Raw genomic sequence first — 18,023 nt, forward strand, 5'->3', positions numbered from 1 at the left:
ATTTCCACTTAAAACATAAAAATGTTAACTTTTACTATTCTTATTCCGAAATTGTTGTTTCCTCTGGAGATCTTCCCTTCATTGATTTGTATCTTAAAACACATCTCATCCATTTTAATACAAGAATATAAACTAAAATGCAAAGTAAAATCTTTGGGGGAAAAGTTTTCATTTATTTTCAATAAGGTAAATCCCAAGCCTCCAGTTGTTCTTTATGGAAAGCTACCCAAGGCAGGAGGACTTTTCAGTGCAATGAAATTATCAGTGTCACTACTGCAGGACAATCACTCATGCTGCTGTATGTTTTCTTGGCTCTGCTCTTCTGCATTTGCCTGTGATGATGCAATTTGTCTTCTGATAATGAATGGGCTTCTCTCTCCCTTTCAGCCACTAGCATAAGTCATTGAAGCTTGCCCAAGACATGTAAAGTTCATCTGCTTTGGGACTTTTTTTGAATCTTTCATAGTTGATGAAAATAAATTTATAATCATGATGCAAGTACAAGTGTGTGTGTGTGTGTGCGTGTGTGTGTGTGTGTGTAGCCTTTGTCTTTAAAATATGTGCAGTGGCCTTTTAATGTTATAGTGCATGGTCAGGTTGTAGTTGCTATGGAAACAATAACCAAATTTCCTAACATTGAGGGTAGGGAGATGCAGTGGTGGCAGCTGTGATCAGAGTTGAGAGATTGCCGATAAAATCAAAGTAGCTTAAAGAGTAAGGAGCTTTTTCTACCTTAATATTCAGATCAGAGCAATCAACTCTTCCCCAGTGTCTACCAATAATATCCATCAAAGCCAGGCTGAAGGCTTACTAATATTACTGTAATTATTATGTTATACTCAGTTTATTTTGGATAATGGATGAGTGGGATCTGGGGGTCCTTGATTATAGTTAGTATATAATTTTTTACATAGTATAAAATCATGCTTTATGGTAATGGTACACATTATATCCAGATTAGTGTCCACACAAGACAGTATTTCTATTAAGAGAGCAAATGCATGCTTTTGTTTGGAATGGGGTACCTTGAGATTTTATTCTTTAAGTGCAAGTTGATTAGTAAAATGAAAACATCTCATACATTCTCTGTTCAGAAGGGATCATTTTCTAAGACCTCTATGATTCCTGGGGAGTTTCTCTGTTGCTTCCTGTCAGCAGTGATGACTTCACATTATTAAGAGTTGGAAGATGCACTGAATAAGAAGTTCATATATCTGCGTTTATTCTGTCCATACTGCACATCAGGGGAATGGAGAGAAGTTTGGAATATGCGGAGGGGCATTACCACCCTCATTGCTTAGTGAGGGTCCTCGGTACCCAGTTCAGTGTTAAGCTGTGTATGTGTGGACGTGGATAGGAAATGATTCCTGGTCTCAAGAATGGGCTGGTCCGTGCGAGGAGAGAATACATGCAGACTGCTCATTGAGTGGGGGCAGTGCAGGGGTAAAGCCAACAAATGCAGCCAAATATAAAAAGAGAAAGTGAGTCCAGTAGGGTGGGCAAATAAAGAAGCTGAAGGGGAAGCAAAACTTGCGGTGGGATCCAAAGGAATGGCAGACCTAATTAAAGAGGGAAGGCTATGCTTGGTGTTAGTCAACTTAAGAATATATAAATATTCTGCATATATTCTTTGGAATGTGTCATGTTTATTTAAAATAGAAATGAGGCCAAGCAATTGGTGTGAGCACACATACATATGGGGCATGAGCTGGTGGTGAAGGGCCATTGAGTAGTTTGGTTGTGACGGGGCAAAGGAGGGTGCTCAGATGTTTCTAGTAGGTATTCTTGGGGAATCAAGATGCTTGGGGAATTATGGGGGCTGTGGGAGACAGGTTAGAAAATATGGGATTTTGTAGATACCGAATGACATTGAGGGCCACATGGCTTAAACTCTAATAATCTGAGGTCACATGAAGACTCTAGAATGGCAGTAAACATGGTGATTTGCCATCCACTGTTTGACAAGAAGTAACCAGTCGGTAAATGGAAATTGAATTTCGTTGCAAATAAAACCAATGTGAGACCAACCCAACAAAACCGTTTGGAATTCCAGCTGATATTTTATGGTCATAAAAACTTTCTGGCACTTGTTTAGCTCTTCCACAGCTCCTCAGGTTTTTTAATCCCTGGGTTATGGTTACTTCTTGCCTTTTCAATACAGATATGAGTTGAAAAGGGTTTAAAAGCCTAGCATTTTTGCCTGTGAAATTGTGTAGAGTATGTACAGTATGTGAGGGACTTTTTTCCACTGTGGAGCCTTGAGTGAGTTATAAATAGATTTTATTTCAGCTGGAGCAGTTGGCCCACCTTGATATCATACAGATGATGACATGATTGCCTTAAAGCTTCTGAGTACTCATCAGTAAAATTGTTGAGAACGGATTTAGCATTCTCAACTCTGAGTTTTTTTAAGAAACACAATGGGTAATCTGCATCTCCAAGTGAGCACATACCTAGTGCTTCTGATATAGGGCGGATATAGAGTGAGACCAAACACCTGTGGCACAAAGTTGTAGAATATCGTACAGGTTCTGTCTTGGGTGTTTGTTTTTTGAAATCAAGTGTATTTTAAAAATGGACAATTGTTTGATCTTCCTTCTTTTTCTTCTCCCCAAAGGATCTTCTTAAGAGATGCTACTCTGCCAAAGCATCTTACCTCTTCCAGCAGGATAAATTCTATGATGTCAGCTACGACACAGGAGACAAGTCTATCCAGTGTAGCAGGAGACCAGATGCATTCAAGTTCTGGATGAGCTGGAAGGCCCTGGGCACATTAGGCCTTGAAGAGAGAGTGAATCGTGCTCTTGCTCTGTCTAGGTACTTGTGTGTGTCCATGCATGTCTGTAATAGACTCAATGACAGTAACATTTGCAAGATCTCTACATGTTATTTCATTTATGCATTCATTCTTTTGTCTGATTACCATTTTTCCAGTATCTACTACGTGTTAGGAATTGTGAACAAAGCAGTCCTACCCTCTGCCCTCCAGGGTCCTAGCCTAGTAACGAATACACTGAGGTGCCAAAGCAGACAAAATACTGGTGAACCTACTTTTTGATGAGGAAGGTACATGGTGCGCCAGACCACTCTTGATAGATAAGTGCTGGGCATTTGCCACCTGAACTGGACTCTGCTCCTAAGCTTGGATCAGTGGGTGCCACTGGCCAGGCCACGATCCAATTTAGTTTTAAATGTGATTTTTGGGCCTGAACACTATAGGGTTAACCTTCATGCTGTTAAAAAATAAAATATTTGAATATTTAAAATATTTAAAAATAGAGAGGTTTGTTAAAAAATCTGGATTTTTTTGGCTGCTATAGAAAGATCAGAATGCTCAGAATCCCACATGGTGACAAGCTGCTGAATGTGATGCCTGACTCTCTGGGGAACCATAGCCTTTCTACTTGCTCCTGTTTTTTTTTTAACTAGTACCCTATTTTACTACAGTACAGAGGTGCTAGCTCTACCATTGATAAGCGATGTGACTTCCTTAACCTTTCTGTACCTCTGTTTCTTCCCAGTAACATGGAGAAAACAATAGCCTCTAACTATAGTTATTGTTATGAGAATTAAATGAATTGCTATTCATAAATACTCAGAGCAGTACCTGGCATATAATACATGCTATATGAATTTTAGTCATATATATACCTACCTACTCAGCCACTACAGGCATCAGAGTTTGTGATCTCTGCTTTGGATAATCTCTCCTTCTTCACTCCCTGTTCACACTTCTTTTGTAAAACCTTAAGTGTTTCCTTAGAGACTTAAAACAATTTCTCTTTTCTATACTGGGGATGGTATGGGTGCTCTGGGCAACACTGCAACAGTGATGCTCTGAACATTACTTCAGACTGTCTGAAAATTTATTATTTATTCTAAGAGGTCTTCAGGTTGGCTGGAGTGGCCTTATCTCAGTTTGGTGGTGGTGGGGTTTGGTGGCTGTAGGGTAGAAGGGGAGGGACTGGGTCTACTCTGCACATTTCTTTCATTTTCCTTGGATCAGCAGGCTAGCCAGAGAGTGTTCTTATAATGGGGCTGACAGAAACCCAATAAGGCAAGCCCCCTGTAATCTCCTGATTGTATCATATCTACTAGCATCCCAGCAGCCAAAGCAAATCACATAGCCAAGTTCAATGTCAAAAGGCAGGAAGTATACTCTGCCATTTTGCAAGAAGAACTGCAAAGTTACGTGTCAAATGGCTTGGATATAAGGAAAGGGAAAGAGATGGCTTTGGCATTTTCAGAAGACCATTAGAAGTCAACAGTTCTGGTGATTATGGTTTAAGAAGTAGTTTGAAAATTCTGTAAATACTGTCTCAATTAGAACTTGTGGTGGTAAGCGACAGAAACCTTAACCCAAGGGATTATAAACTAAGAAAGATAATTTATTATCTCAGGTTATTTATCAGCTAGTGTAGTGATGACTTCTGGAATGGCTTATTCTAGGAGCTTATGCAATACCACCAGACCTCAATTTCTCTCCATCTATCAGGTCTGCTCTCCTTCATGTTGAGTTTATTCTTATGTAGGAAGGTAGCTGCCAGAGGTGTCAGCTATACATCCTCCCAAGCTCAAATTCAAGGTCAAAGGAGAGAGTTCACCTCTCTCAACAATCCTGGAGAAATTTTAAATTATTTCTGTGTGAAGCCAAACATCTGTCTCTGAATCGGTCACTGTTGCCAGGGATAGGTGACACTCCCATTGGTCATGCTCCCCTGCATGACCCCCCTTGGCACTAGGGAGGTCGTCAGTTCCTCCTATAGAATATATACTGGAGCTAGGTGAGCAGTGTGCTTCTATTATAAGCTGAAGTGCCTGGATCAGAAATAGGAAGATAACTGCCCAGCGGTGAGGAAATAGAACGATGTACCATAAATACTGGTAGTTGCTCATTAGTGTAAAATAACAGTTCAGAAATCTCTGTTCACTTTTTTTGTGTTTCCTTATACTACTTAAGTGTGGTAGAATCCGTGCCTTATTGAATTGCTTAGCAGTAATTCAATAACAGGTGTCTTGAAACAGGCTAGATATAAATATTTGATGATTGTATTTATTATAAAGTTAACATTCATCTCAGGGTGGGATATAATTTATAGTCAAAGGAGATTTTCTAAATTTTGCAGAGAAATTATCAGGAGGATAAATGTTAACATTTCAGTTCGATTCAACAACACTTATTGTTTGTAAAGGTTTGTCAGGCTGAATTGAATGGAATTAACATTTCAGTGAGCATAGCTGCGGACTCCGTGACCTACATTTAATTATTTGAAAAATAATCCCTCTTCTTTCATGCTGCCACTCATAACAGTTTTCCCCCTGAACCTTCCACAGTCTGGATCTCCAGCATTGTGTTCCTGCGGTGAGCAAAAGCCGTCCTGCTTTCCCACAGCCAATACTAAGCAAAAGCTGAGGCCTTTTAATGCATGTCACTCGGCATGGATATAAAATTACACACTTGGGGAAAGTTTCTCTAGGATTAAGAATTATATTAAAACATAACAACATAAGGTCTTTATTTGTGTGATTTTATCTCCGTTTAAATTGGTTGATTGCTTTGTGGTCCTGCTCTTTAGGAAAAGCGGAACGATTTCCCAGTTCTGGGAGCTGCTCTGTTTGCTGCAGCCCTTGTGTAGCGGTCCGCCTGCAAACCGGCTCTCAGGAGAAGGCCCCAATGTGTAACATCTGCCGTTGTCTATGAAGCAAATTCCCATCATGGAAAATTGTGAGCTATCAACAGTTGTGGGTTACAAAATATTTAGCAATTAGCTCTCGCTAGCCAGCACAGCCTAGCTCTAGCCCACCATTGACTATGTGAGCCAGCAAAATCAGTTCAAAGCATTGACTGGTGAGAGTTAAAATGCCACACCCACTGACCCTAGACCACTTGCTTTACATAGGATATAATAAAAACGATTCTTATTCATGGAATGAGGCTCTACCCGGCATAATTCCTATAATTCCCAATTGACATTTTGTTTCCAAGAAGTATAATATCCTTCAGTAGATACGAGCTCCAGCGAAATCAACCCTCAAATGAGGGTTGGGTTAGTATTTGGAGTGCACCTCTAAAGTACCTCAGATTTCCATTTCCCTAGGCTCCAGGTCAGGGCTCTTAAATACTGGAAAAGCCATGGGCATCTTTTTCCCTGAAGTCTTGCAGTAAGAATTTCACTGACCCTGTAGAAGCAATGTTTTCATGTTCATGAATCAGAATGGAGCTTAGCTTTGAAATGTTTATATTGTCTTTAAGATTTAAGGACTGGATTTTGGTGTACCGATGAACTGCCACTACCCTTATCATATAGCTTGCTGTCTCTTCCCCTGGGAAAGCAAGGACCGGCATTTTCAAGAAGACAATGACCTCTATTTTATCAATCATCAGCAATCCAGCAGAAGGAAACAATGTATTGCCTGGAAGATCCTGAAGGCTTTCCTAATTTCCATTTGACTTGCCATTCCGGGGGATGACAGCCCATTTCTCAGAGGAAATACGGATGACTAACAACTTGCTTTCTCCTCAGGTTGTTTGCAAACCAGTGGCATAGGGAACCAAAAGCACCATTCGATTGAAACCCAGAAGGCTGGGGTTTAAAATTACCATCTCCAGCCCAAGGCAGGGGATTGTGCATCTCAGAATAGGGATTAAGAAAGTCAAAAATCTTTTACAATACCCAAGGCAACCTGTGGCGGAGGGCACCTTCTGAGCCTTTGTTATGACACTCGGGTTAATGGATGTTCCCTAAGGGGTGATCTTTAAAGCAAATCTGGAAGAGTCAGTTGCGTAAGTCTTCTCAACAACAGCAAACAGTTCACGAGCTCCCGTTCGGCTCCTGTTAGGTCTCCGATGTATCATTTATCTATCCCCTTGACACACAATCTCTGTAATTTCTGCAGTGGAATTTATTTCGCGGACTTGCATGAATGCTGAGGGGTTTATTGTCATCCGCATGGAAAAAGTGAACAGTTTACACAATGGCGCTTTGGTGTTAGTGTGTTTCTCTAGGTGACAAGAGGACAAGAGCCCAGAAGCCTACGGAGGGCCAATGTTTTCATTTTTTTTTCTATTGGTAATTTGAAAAAGAAATCACAATCACAGTAGAATATAGCATGCAGGTGTTTGTGATGAATCACAAGCCATGCAATATGTCTTAATAAATGCACCGCATACAGAAAGCAGATGGAAGAAAACTCCCAGGAGTTCTGCGAGGCTCCATGCATCAGAAAAATTTCAAATGGGGAGATGAGACAGGGAGAGAAACGTGGCCCAGTGTGCTCCAGGATGACTGAGTGGCTGGGGAAGGGAGAAAGGGCCTCAGAAGGCTATTTCCAGAAAGGACAAGTGAAATGCAAAAATATTAAACTCGGTTAACAGATCAGAGAATTGAGGGTATCTCAACATTAGAAGCACATTTTTACGCAAAGGAACAGGAAGTGTTTTAGAGCAAGATTGTCATTAATATATGCTTCCAAATCAAGCCAGAATTTTAATATAATGTTTTTCACTCAGTAGGTTTGGTGAAATTCTTGCTGATGCATTTTTTAAATCTCTTTTCTCATTTTGCTGAGCCTAGTGAGAAGGATGGTGATGAATTTTATGAAGCTATTGTTGCTTTCTGAACATACTTACCTGGATGCATTTTGGTAGAAGTGGCTTATGATTCCTACATTAGGTCCCAAAACTCAATGTACATCTTTTTTGGGAGCAGGCATCAGATAAGAATAGTTTTTAAAAAATGTATTTCATCTCTAGGCTGTTTCCATATATTGAAAAAAAAAGTGAGGAATAAATCATTCCTGTGAATGTAGGCAGAAGTGACTCAAAACCTTATTTTGATTCCCTCCTAAAACTCATTGCATTTAAGCATTTATTTTTTTTAAAGGGTAAGGTGCCCTATAGAAGAGGCACTTGTAAACTAGCATTTCTGAAAGTGTGCTCTGTGGGATAATAGACTTCCAGAACATAGTAATAAATGTTCTTCCAAAAAATGTTTTCATGGTCAAATATGCTTGGGAAATGCTAATGACCCTTAATATTCCTCTCTTGGAGATTCAGTGTTCATTAGCACATTAAAGGCTCTGAGGGGGCTTGTAATATAGAAATATTGTTAACTTTGCGTTCACTAGTATGCAGACACTGTTAATTGTTCACTCAACAGCCATTCTCCCTTTTTTCTTGCCAACAGAACCTTGATTTTGTTTAGGTAGCAAAATTCCAGCTGGGAACATCGGTGCAAGCCCATCCCCATTGCCAACAATTACTTTAGGGATGTATCTACAACTCTGCTTCAGTCAATAAGGCATAGAAAGAATTCTGTGAAGGCACCTGAGAAAAATATTCTTACATAAAAAGAGAAAGAGAAAATACTTCTGCTCCAGTCCCTTCTCTCTCTTCTCGGGACACTGCTGTGCAAGGATGTGCGGTGTGGGGCTGTGGCAGACGTCTTGTCGAACAGGAGAGAAGTCATGAACGCTGAGCATTTGGCAGGCTGCAATGATAGCACATGCCTAGTTCTTGATTACAGCATTGAACCATCTACCCAGCTCGATAAATGGCCTTATAGATTAAGCCGAGTGTATTTCTAATTGTAGACAACAGCAATCGAACTGATATGCCCGGCATTGTTCAGATATATTTGGGAACAGAACCCTTTTATGTGCAAAAACTATTGATGTATGTCATGGAACATGGTTTGGGGACTTTGGTGGAAACCTTTTATTGTTGTTATAATACCAACTCTCCACCCAAATCACCTCCACCCTCAATGCAGTTGGAGTGTTACACTGGGCTTTATAGGCTCTGAGGTGACTAGAGTAGGGACCTTGACCCTGACTCAAAGCCCAGCTCTACATGGTTAGCAGAAAGCAGAACTCTAATCCAAATGGTTCGGCTCTGCTTTAGGATGCCTGTCTCCCGGGAGCAGTTTTAGCCAATTTGACAGAAATGTTTTAAATTGAGACTATAGGTAGTGTGTGTAAGTCTCATACCGTCATAACCTGTTAGGGAAGGGTTTTACCCATCTAGCTTCCCATCTCCATTACATGCGTGAGGCAACTGAGGCAGACTCAGGGAAGCTAAGAAGTTTGCGTAGTCACAAAGTCCATTAGCTACACAAGCAGAATCCTCTGGAATCATTCCGAGCATTTCTGGAGGTACCCAGCTTTTCTGTGGCCTCGGAGTCCAGGATTAGCGTAGGCCTCCTCAGGATGAGCTGTTGATGGCGTCAGCTTTTGAGGTAACAGATTGTTTATACGTTTCTGCCTGAGAAGGTGAGGGAAAAATATGTCCTGAAAAAGCTGTCCTGGTGTGGAGATTGTATATGTCTGTTTTGTTTTGGGCTTTACACTTTACCTTTTATTAAGTACTTTTTCAAAATCACACAAATAACCGTGTCTATGAAACTTTGCAAAGAAACATAAAAAGAGTTAATAATTTCTACCTCACTTATTGCATCCTTTCTCCCCTTTCTTAGGTAAACATTAACAATTTATTTGTATCTTTCTGTCCTTTACTTCGTGATCGTATATAATTGTGGGTAGGGATTACTTTTGCTTTTCTTTTTTAAAATTTCTTAAAAAGTAGAATCATATTATCCACATTTCTTAGTATTTCACTTTTATGTCTTACTAATACATCATAAGAATACCTGTGGTGTAATCAAAGTAGACATAATCCATTTTTTTATTTTTATTTTTTTAATTGGATTTTTTTTGCTTTTTTTATTTCTTTTTTTAAGATTTATTTATTTATTTTTTAGAGATGGAAGGTGCGGGGGGAGAGAGAGAGAGAGACATCAATGTGCGGTTGCTGGGGGTCATGGCCTGCAACCTAGGCATGTGCCCTGACTGGGAATCGAACCTGTGATGCCTAGTTTGCAGCCTACACTCAATCCACTGAGCTACACCAGCCAGGGCTTATTTTTATTTTTTAAAAGATTTTATTTATTTATTTATTTTTAGAGAGAGGGGAAGAGAGGGAGGTAGAGAGAGAGAGAAACATCAATGTGTGGCTGCCTCTTGCTCACCCCCCTTCTGGGGACCTGGACCATAACCCAGGCATGTGCCCTGACTGGGAATCAAACCAACAATCCTTTGGTTTGCAGGCCAGCACTCAATCCACTGAGCCACACCAGCCTAGGAGACATAATCCACTTTTTGAAATAGCTGCATTGTATTACATTGTGTAGGTGTAATATATTGTATTTTATGATTTGCCAATTTCTGGACATTAATCTTGTTTCTAGTTATTTTGTATGGATTGCACACACAGAGATTTAGATACAGTAATGTGTATATACATGTATGTGTGTATATATATGTATGTATGTATGTACATATGTGTGTGTGTGTGTGTATTAGTGACGATTTTTTTCCTGGTAGATGAGCATCTCAAGAGTGGTTTGCTACATCAGAAGATATGACTGTTATTAATTTTAAAAGATTTATAGCAGCTTTCTGTCATAGTTTCACTAGCATTAAGTGTTGCCTCTCTTAAAATTTGTTTTTACTATCACATGGGCAATGTGGTTCAATAATGTTTTAATTTTCACTTCTTTGATGTTTAGTGATCTTGAGCACCTTCTCTGATTTTTTATTAACCATTAGAGTTGTTTTTTTGTGAGAGTTAGGCAGTGTGCTAAAGGTTCAAAACTTTGTAGCTACATAGCATCTCCAGAAAAAATATTCAGGGAAAGGAGTATGCAAAATATCAAATTCTTGGTGAGCATGTGTGTGGGGGAGGGAGAGGGCTGGCCACAACATTATTGCTCAAAATGAAGGATCTATACTATTTAGTCAGTAATGATAGAATTTTATAAGATTTTGTATAATTCAAAGACAATATAACTTATATGCTAATCATCAATATTTAACCATGTGTGAGAAGCTACATAAACAAGTTTGGGGAAGAAAGAACTGAGTCCCGTTAACTGGTGTATTCCACATTTACATTCTGGAATAGCCCTTAGCAAATGAACACAATGATGATGACAACCCCTATTTCACAGTTTCCATTCTTCTCAATTTTTAATGTATGATTTAAAAAAAATGTACAACAACCTTTTGAGACTGGAAAAGTAGATTGTGTTATTTCATTTCTACAGGTAAGGGAATTGAGGCCAAAGAAGTGCATTTTTTTGTTGTCCTCAAATGGTAATTGACTATGTAACTTACTGACAGGATCACATTTCATATGGTTGTACCATAATTCCACATGCCCAGACCACAGTTTGCAAAGCCAGTTCTCATTCCTGGGTGTGATGCTCCTTCCTCCCCCCAGCCCTTCCTGTTTTCTTTTTTTTTTTTTGTTATTACATATAAAATCACAATAAATACCTTGGCAAGTACATTTTTGTCAGCACCCCAATCATTTCCTTGTATTTGACCCCCAAATTTGAAATATTGAGTCCAGTGTTACGAAGTTTTCAAGGCTCGTGATCAATCGCTAGTTTTCAAGGCCAACCATTTCGGAAGGCTTCTCTTTTTACATAGGTAGTAATCAATCCCAGGGAAAAGGTATCACTGTTCATTTACTTTATATTCTCAGTGTCATTTTAGTCTTTTCTCTATCACATTCCATATCTCGTATATCTGTAACCTTTGCTTATGGTGTGATAATTCTCTTTTCCCTGACATTCAAAATGAGTCCATAGACATTTTACCAATGGCTACAACCCACATACTTGAACATGATACTAGTAATCAGTTCTTCTTCCTTCTGTCCTGGCCTTGGAAAAAATGATGCTGAGCTTTTTTTTATCTTGAATGAAATTATAAGCAGGACTACACACCAGACACTTTCTCCCCAAGCCAGCTAGGTAATTGAAGTACCTACACTAAATACCCATCTAGAATGTGAATGTGAAGCCCATAGGCTCAGAGATATATATCCAGTCTACTTTGTGTGGATTTCACAATGGGGATAAAGTGTGATGCTAACATGTGAGATAGACATCATCTCATCAAAAAATGTATCATTTTACCTAGGTCCCAGAAGATTGCAGGAGGTTCAGGAGTATCTGTCAAAACCCATACCTATGCGTATACCTGTACCCTTCCTTATCTCTAAGCCTTGCATTTCTAAGCCTCGTCTTGGCTTTGGAAATAACAGCTTTGCCATTTGCCAGTCATGCTTGTGGAATTTTTAGATTTCAGATGATAAAAACTATTGTGTGATTCTTTTTTTAGGTACCTAGTAGAAGAAATCAAGAAAAGAGAAGGATTCAAGTTACTGATGGAAGTGAGTACGGAACTGTGCTTGTGATTGTGTCAGTCAACAGTGATGAAGGTGGTGATTTTCTCATCTGTTAGTTGTCATTAGTTTCTGTGTTGCAGGCTTAGACACAAGTAATTAGCTTAGTTCATAGAGTCCATTATGTTAATTTACTCTATTAGTGAGAATTTTTCTTTTGTTGGATTCAGAGGACACACTTGCCTTTACATATTGAAAATTAAAGTGCTCAATAATAACTACCAAGGATAATACTGAATAAATTATGTCCTCTATCTTGATATATAAATTGCATAATGATTGTACTGCAAATATTCAGCTGTGCTATTGCAGTGCTTGCATGTAAAAAATCAATTAAGTGAATCTATAATAATGCATATAGAGTTCTCTTTTTACAAAATAATGAGAGCATATTAGCTTTGGAGCAATGGGAAAATAAGTCATTTTGTTGTAGAATTGTTTGCTAAACATAAGAAGTAGGTGGTTACAAAGACAGACAATATTGTTTTTCCCCCTCAAATATGTGGTTAGAAAATATGAGTAGTATTCTGGTTTTTAAGAAATATAAAGTGTGAGGTTCTCTTAGATCTTCTTATACATATACTGAATAGCAATTTTTAACCTAATGTAACAATCATCTGGAGATTGCAGCCTAGGAACTACCTGGCATACAAGCAGTCTGGCTATTGTTGGGTGTTCATTTATTCAGCAAGATTCATTGAACAATTGCTGTGTGCCAGGCACAGTCCTAGGCACTGGGGATACAAGGCAGAGAAGTTTCCTGCTCTCATGGTGCCTACATTCCAATGAAATATGACAGGCACTAAACAAGCAAATTAACACGTAGGAAATACCAGGTAGTGAGAAGTCTTAGGAAAACAAATGAACTCAAGAGAGATGATCTAGTATGCAAAGAAGTAATTAGACAGTTGCAGATGTGATGAGTACTATGATGGAAGGAAGTAAGGGGAAAAGCTGAACCAAGGTGTGAGTGAGCATAGCTTGTTTGGTTTGGGCCATCCAGGTGCGGCCCTCTGAGATTACCTTGGGGGTGAGACCTGAATGAAGGTAAACAGCATGCCAGGCAGTGGTCTGAAGGAAAGGCATTCCAGGTAGATAGAATCCATAAACAATGCAAAGGCTTAAACCTGGAAAGAGTTCTGTGTGTTTGAGGAGCCAACAGAAGGTTGCAGGGATGCTGGAGAGGTGGGCAGAGACCAGATTAGTTGGAGTCTGGTGGCTCCTGCTTAAGCCTTTGGCATTTATTCCAATGTAATCATTGGAGAAGTTTTAAGGAGATAGGAATCTGAGTTCCATTTTTAGACTTTGCTGGATGTCTTGGGAAGAGAGGAATGGGGGGTGGGGTGGGGTGAAGGGAGGACAAGGAACGAATATATGAGACAAATTGGGAGACTGTTGCCATAGTCCAGGTCTTCAGACAACTTTTGGAAACCCTGCTCCAGAGAATGCTGACTGTGGCTTCCACCATTATCCACAAAGGAGTTCAAAGTTCCTAAAACATGGGGATACAGAGCAACGTGCCAAGAGGGCAAAATAACACATATTTAAATGACTTTCTGATAACACTTCCAAGAGGCAAGAAGACAAATTTCACAAGTGGGACATTCTACAGGACAGGTGACCTGGTTTCATCAACAGGTCAGTGGCATTACTAAAAATAGAGAAAGTGGTGATAATCACTTTAGGTTCAAAGAGACAGAAGAGGTATAACAACCAAAGGCAACATACGAAGCTGTTAGAATCCTATTTTGAACATGCCGATAGGAAAGATTAAATTTGAAACAGTTGGGGGAATTTCTAATACGAACTGATTATTGGCTAATACCAGGGAATTATCAATAATTTTCATAGCATGATAATGGCTAATGATTATGATGATATAAGAAAATGTCTGTGCTTTTAAAGATGCATATTTAAGCATGTAGGGGGGAAACAACTGTACAATTGGCTTGACTTTGAGTTTGAATCCCATTTTTTATTCTCTTGCGTTAGAGGGGCCAGTTTTATTTTCTTGAGGTTGAGTTACCTCTTTGTTTTCTTAACTTGGCATTATCTTCTTTTATCTGGCTGTGGGAGCTACCGTGCTCATGGAAAGTGCTATATGTGTCAGAACTGCAGTCTTTTAGAGAGCTAATAAGAACTAAGTGGTGAGGAAAAAAGATGAACTGATTTAAAAGTTACTTGTAGATTCTTCCTAAAGGCTTAAAAAATGAGGGAGGAACCGCTTACCATCATCTTCAGGGAACTGTAAACATTCACATCCTTGTTACGAAAATCGAGGTGGGTTTTCATTATTCGGTAGCCTTCTGTCCTGGGTATTTGAGCTCTGGGAACCAGAAGGCCTCAAGGTGGTGAAGGTGGCTTCGTCAATGGTTCTCCAGAATCCCTACTAATAAGGGTTTTTGCAGGTGATCTCCCTTTGCCTCTTTTCTCTGTATTCCCTTTGGAGAAATAAAGTAAATCTAGACCTTGAGTTTTACATATAAGTGTCAAGTTGATTAGCCTCTTTTTGTTAACAAATGCTTTCACCGGATTGATTAAATATAACCCTAATGCACAGTTAAGAGAAGAGATACAGAGATTCATCTGGAGCTCAGGTCTGTGCAACTGTAATTGTTTCCATTTAGGAAAAATTGAAGTCTATAATTATATATGTAGTAGTCCCTGCTTATCATTCAGGCATACGTTCCAAATCCCTCAGTGGACGCCTGAAACCTCGGATAGCACTGAAGCCTATATATACTATGTTTTTTTCCTATACATACACATCCCTGTAATAAAGTTTAATTTATAAGTAGAAACATGAAGAAATTAACAACACTAACTAATAATAAAATAGAATAATTATAACAATATATTAGTACTGCAATTAAAGTTATGTAAATGTGGTCTCTCTCAACAAACTAGCACATTTTTTTCTTTCACAATTTCATGGATTGAAGATGCGTGCTTAGCATAGATCTTAGCGATCTCAACATACAATGTTTTTTCTTTTCTTATTAAGTGGAGAACTGTCACCTTTTCACTGAAGGGGAGCACTTTACGACTTCTCTGGCATATCTGAATTGCCAGCATCACTACTCTTGCATTTGGGGCCATTTTTAAGTAAAATGAGGGTTATTTGAACACAAGCGCTGTGATGCCATGACAGTAGATCTGATAAGTCAGGTGGCTGCTGAGTGACTAACGGGCTGATGGTGTGTGCAGCATGGAGATGCTGGACAAAGGGATGACTCATGTCCTGGGCCAGTCTGAACCAGATAGCATGAGATTTCATCATGTTATGCAGAAGAGCTTGCAATTTAAAACTTATTACTGGAATTTTTCATTTAATATTTTCAGATCGCAGTTGACTGCAGGTATCTGAAACCGCTGAAAGTGTGTATATTTTTGCTGTTAGGCAGATAGTGGTAAGAGTGTTCAGTAGAACACTGAAAACAGTAAATGAACTAAACAAAACAGAGTGTCCGATACTTGAATATCTTGTCCTGAAAAGCGCAAACATAACACCTATCTTCTTAAAGATGATTGAAAGTTATCCTTTCAAATGAATTCTGCATTATTCATGGGAACCTAAAAATCATATCTCTATTTTCCTGTGTTCAATCTAAGATCTAATGATAGATGTTTTCCTAGAGGTATAGTCATTCTTATTCTCATTCACATATTTTATTTTGATCTCTTGGGAGAGTCCTAATTATTCAATTTTTTTTTTGCTTTTCTTTTCCTGAGTTCTGTGTAAGCAGAGTTACTTGGGTTTCATAGACTTTCTGAGTTACAAAGGCTCTTCAAGGACATTGAGTTAACTTTCTGCTCAATGCAGGAAACCTCTCTTGGTAGTACCTGTAACAGGAGGTCAGTCTTTGCCTGAAGACTTCCTGTGTCAGAGAATTCACAGTTCATTCATCTTTAGGAAGCTTTCTTTATTCATATTCTAATACTTATCGAATCCTACTACTAATATGTACCAAACATGTTGCAATGTATAATTATCTTTTTATATGGTTTTATTCAATCACAACAACCTTCTAATTGCTAAATCCAACACATTGTCTTTAATCTTCCTCTTGTTGGACTTCTGCAGCATTTTATACCATTATGCACTCCCTTGCTCTTGAAGTTCTCTCCTATCTTGGTGTCTTTGCCTTTCTCAGTTTTTCTCCTTTTCATGTGACTTTTTCTTCTCAGTCTTTATGTGAAGGTCTCTTCTTCATTCCTTTGTCTTTAGCACTTCATTATGTTCACATACTCTCTTTAGAATGTTTTATCCATAGCTAGAGCTTTGTTAAAATAGCCTCAAGATTGTCACTGTTCTTGACTTGTCTTCTAAACTCTGCTCCTTTGTATATAGATATGTCTTGGAATTTTCAGTTAGACTCCCATAAACACCTCAAATTCAGCATTTCCATGTGTAAGAATGTAACCTTTTTTCTTACCAAAATTCCACATTCTTTATTTGGTCATTAGAAATATGATCCATCAGCCCTGGCCAGTGTGGCTCAATTGTCCTGTACTCAAAAGGTTGTGTGTTCGATTCCCAGTCAGGGCACATACCCAGATTGCAAGTTTGATCCCTGGTCTGGGCATGTATGAGAGGCAAGCAGTCAATGTTTCCCTCTCATGTTGATGTTTTTCTCTCTGCCTTCCTCTCTCTAAAAGCAATGAGAAAATATCCTTAGGTGAGAATAAAAAAGAAAGAAACAAAGAAATATGATCCATCCAAACAAAAATCTTGATATTGTTTTCACTATCTCCCTTCCCCATCACCTAAATGTATCTTGAGTACCTTTTCCACTCCTGAAGCCACTGCCTCCCATTACTCCTCAGGCAGGTTCTGTTTCCTAACTCATCTTCCACTGACAGTCTTAACCCCTTCAGCCCATCTCCACGCTGCAGCCACACTGTGGCCTCTCTAAAATGATCTCTGATCCCTAGGTTGAAACTCTCCGTTATCTCCACGTTGCCTCCAGGATCAAACCCAAACTCCCAAGCTTTGCATAGGAGGAAGTCCTTCAAGAAATGACTCCCATTTTTGACTCAAAGTTCACCTGTCTTCTGCACCCCGTCCTCTCTTCATTCCAAGTAGTTGTTATCCTCCTAAATACATTGACTTCTACATGTGCACTATTCCTTTTGCCAGGAATGTTTCTTGGATTATCGGATACTTCTCTTTGTGTAATACTCATTCCATGGCAATTTCACTTCCTGTGCCCAGTGCCATCTAGTCTCTGAGTTCCTGGTGATATGCATATAGAAGTGTAAGTCATGTTTCTCATCCCAGTGTGTTTGCCCATATCTAGAACACATAAAATTTTACTTACTAAGTTCAACATTTTGGTTGTCCCTCTTTGAATATGCTCTAATTTTTTAATGTTTCTAATCAAATATGGTATGTAAAAATTAACACAGTGATGTGTCTCACAGATTTTAGTGAGGTTATTTATCCAGTGGAAAAGGATATCTCTTTCTACCAATATAGTCCCAAATAATAGTCACTGCACTAATAGAATTCCTGCTGTATGGCAGATTTTATACTGCATATTGGTAATAAATGATCAAAACAACTCTGTGCAGCAAACAATACCACCTCCATTTTTTAGATTGGAGAGCTGAAGCATAGAGAGTTTGACACTTACCAAACGAAGACCAGGTGAAGTTGAAATTCAAACCCACATCTGCGTGACTCCGAAACTCAGGCTATTCAGTGCTGCATTTGACATTTTTTAGTAATCTAATCAGATATTTAAAACTGGTGACCTTGAAGTCAATTAAA

At 39.0% G+C, this 18,023-nt stretch overlaps 1 protein-coding gene across 2 annotated transcripts in view; it reads left to right on the forward strand.

Annotated features, from left to right (window-relative positions):
• The window catches only part of GADL1 (glutamate decarboxylase like 1), a 159,235-nt gene that overhangs the window by 80,572 nt on the left and 60,640 nt on the right, over window positions 1–18,023 (forward strand). For both annotated transcript variants that reach the window (XM_045856949.1, XM_045856950.1), the window contains exons 12-13: window positions 2,618–2,817; window positions 12,187–12,238. In XM_045856949.1, the coding sequence (XP_045712905.1) occupies window positions 2,618–2,817; window positions 12,187–12,238 (252 nt within the window). The remainder of the gene's footprint in view (window positions 1–2,617; window positions 2,818–12,186; window positions 12,239–18,023) is intronic.

Source organism: Phyllostomus hastatus, unplaced genomic scaffold (assembly GCF_019186645.2).
Source record: "Phyllostomus hastatus isolate PE091 unplaced genomic scaffold, TTU_PhHast_1.1 phas_scaffold_129, whole genome shotgun sequence".
In the NCBI taxonomy this organism is placed as follows: domain Eukaryota; kingdom Metazoa; phylum Chordata; class Mammalia; order Chiroptera; family Phyllostomidae; genus Phyllostomus; species Phyllostomus hastatus.